General features: G+C 40.1%; 1 protein-coding gene across 1 annotated transcript in view; it reads left to right on the forward strand.

Annotated features, from left to right (window-relative positions):
* The window catches only part of LOC106875432 (coiled-coil domain-containing protein 81), a 69,096-nt gene that overhangs the window by 15,795 nt on the left and 50,804 nt on the right, over window positions 1–2,497 (forward strand). The window contains exon 4 of the mRNA XM_052973280.1: window positions 636–892. Coding sequence (XP_052829240.1) covers window positions 636–892 — 257 coding nt within the window. The remainder of the gene's footprint in view (window positions 1–635; window positions 893–2,497) is intronic.

A 2,497-nucleotide genomic window follows, 5' to 3' on the forward strand; every position in this document is an offset into this window, starting at 1 on the left:
GTTGTTGGCACTCCGTCGCTTACGACGTTGTGGGTTGCAGTTGATCCGATCAACGGAACAGCCTGCTCGTGAAATTAACGAGCAAGTGGCTGAGCACTCCACAGACACCTGTACCCTTAACGTAGTTCTCGGGGATATTCAGCGTGACAAGGCTGACCCTTTGAATTACAGGCACAACAGAAACAGGAAGTAAGAGAGAGAGAAAGTTGTGGTGAAAGAGTACAGCAGGGTTCGCCACCATCCCCTGCCGGAGCCTCGTGGAACTTTAGGTGTTTTCGCTCAATAAACACTCACAACGCCCGGTCTGGGAATCGAAACCGCGATCCTACGACCACGAGACCACTGCCCTAAACACTGGGCCATTGCGCCTCCACATTTGTTTTTTACATAATTGTTAACACCCAGCAGGCTGATATTTTTTTTTGTTCATGGGTGAAGATTTTTATATTGACCCCTCTGGATTACAATGACGAGAAATAAATATATTAGTGGTTTGTGAATAAATAGCAAATGGTGTAATCGATTTGGCATGTCTTCAGTCAAAATTCAAGATCTTACTTCTTCCTACTTGTTATTATTGCACTAGATTTTTTCTTCTTTCCAAAACCTGATTCTCTTCAACTGTTCTTTTGTAGGTAATATACATATTGTGAGCATGAATTATGCCACAATTGCATTTGAGACTAATTTCTCCAGAGATGTTGCTGAAAATTGTGTTAAAGAATTACTGTCTGCATTTTATCGAGCAATAAATAATGAAAAAAATGTCGATCTTATTTTCAACAAAATTGGTCGGCTGTCTGTGAGAAGAAAGAAGTGCAAAATGAAATTCTACAAACAATTCATTGAACTCTTTGACAAATCTGGTTCACTTGTGCAGGCAATGCAACAGGTAAGTTAATACATGCACACACACTCACACACTTACATATGTAGCATGATATACATATATGTTGTCGTTTGGTTTAGGCTTAAAAGTTCAAAGTGGACTAAACCTTTCATACCCCACCAAACAGATAACAACATTTTATGTAGGTAAAGACCTTCTTTAGCCTGGGGTGCCGGTGTTTCTCCTTTCCCTACCCACTGTCTTCGGTGCTTGACATTTTTATAGAGAACCCATTTCTAGTCACCAGTCAAAAAACCCATTTCTAGTCACCAGTCATACGGTCCAAAAAAGGTTCATTTGTGAGATGTGACAGCAAAGAGCACATATTCACTTTCTGTGAGTGATTAGACTTGGAAAGTTTGTGAGGAACCCATTGACCCAATTTGCTGACTTTTCCGATGGCACACAGGTGTTGAGGAGTGGTTGAATGACCAAATCCAAGCTTCTCTGCTAGTTCCTCAACGGTTACAATGGGATTTTGTTCCACCAGGTAAAATTACTACCTGCTTTTATAGCAAGTTGATGCTGGTAGTTTATCCCATCCCCCTCAGACTTTTAGTTCATGCAATTGAAAAAACTGCATTATTTATGAGATGACCCTATATATTTGTGCGTGCGTGTATTATCAGTACGTATACATGTATACATACATACAGACATAGATAGATAGATAGATAGATAGATAGATATATAGATACATACATACATAGGTACCTTTTGGTTATCTCACTCCCATTAAAAAATTGCTGTTAAAAACCTGCGTTAGCTCCTCACTAGTTGAGTTTATGTGGTGACAAGAGATTGAATTAAAAGAGTTTGATAACCCAATTTTTTAAATGGGGTGAGATAACCAAAAAGTACCCCGTATTTCTCCTAATGGTGTGGCAGCCTCTAATAAACTGACACCCAAACGCTGATCAACTGAAATTGCATGACTGTCACTATATTAAAAAATGCACGATAAAATCAATGATGATTGTCATATTTGTTTATTATCACATGGAGAGATACTGAACAGCAGCACGTATATTTTAAGCTGTACTATAAAGAAATATATTAAAAAAAATATTAATAATGTAGTGGTAAGTGTGGCCGCCATCTTGGGAAGTGCCATTGCGCATGTGCAAGGGATTTGCCGTCAGCGGAAGTACCCGAGCACGCATGCGCAATGCAACAGGTGGAGAAAAAGCAATAGCGTTCGCTCTCCAGCAGCGGTGGCGACAACACGTATCTCTTTTCCATGCAACAGCTGTGGCGACAGGACGTCTTCCAGGCCCTCTGACAATTCGACCCCAACATGTGGTCGAAGCTTCTTTGGTATTCTAGCGGCATGCCTGTTCACCCAGGAACGAAACGGCTCTACACCAACCTAGAATAAACTATTGATCTGTTGTTACCGTTATCCCTCGTGTTGTTGTATTTCTGAATTTTAATGATTAATATAAGAAATGTGGAGAGATGGCTGAGCCATCATATCTCACCCAATTCTTATAACTGGTGACCCCCGACGTGATAACGGAATTATCTCTCAAACAACTCGTAAAAAAAAATGAAGAGACGACGGAAAAAAACAAACAAAAAAACAACACAAGAGACGAGGGAATGGAA

This window comes from Octopus bimaculoides, chromosome 15 (assembly GCF_001194135.2).
Source record: "Octopus bimaculoides isolate UCB-OBI-ISO-001 chromosome 15, ASM119413v2, whole genome shotgun sequence".
NCBI lineage: Eukaryota > Metazoa > Mollusca > Cephalopoda > Octopoda > Octopodidae > Octopus > Octopus bimaculoides.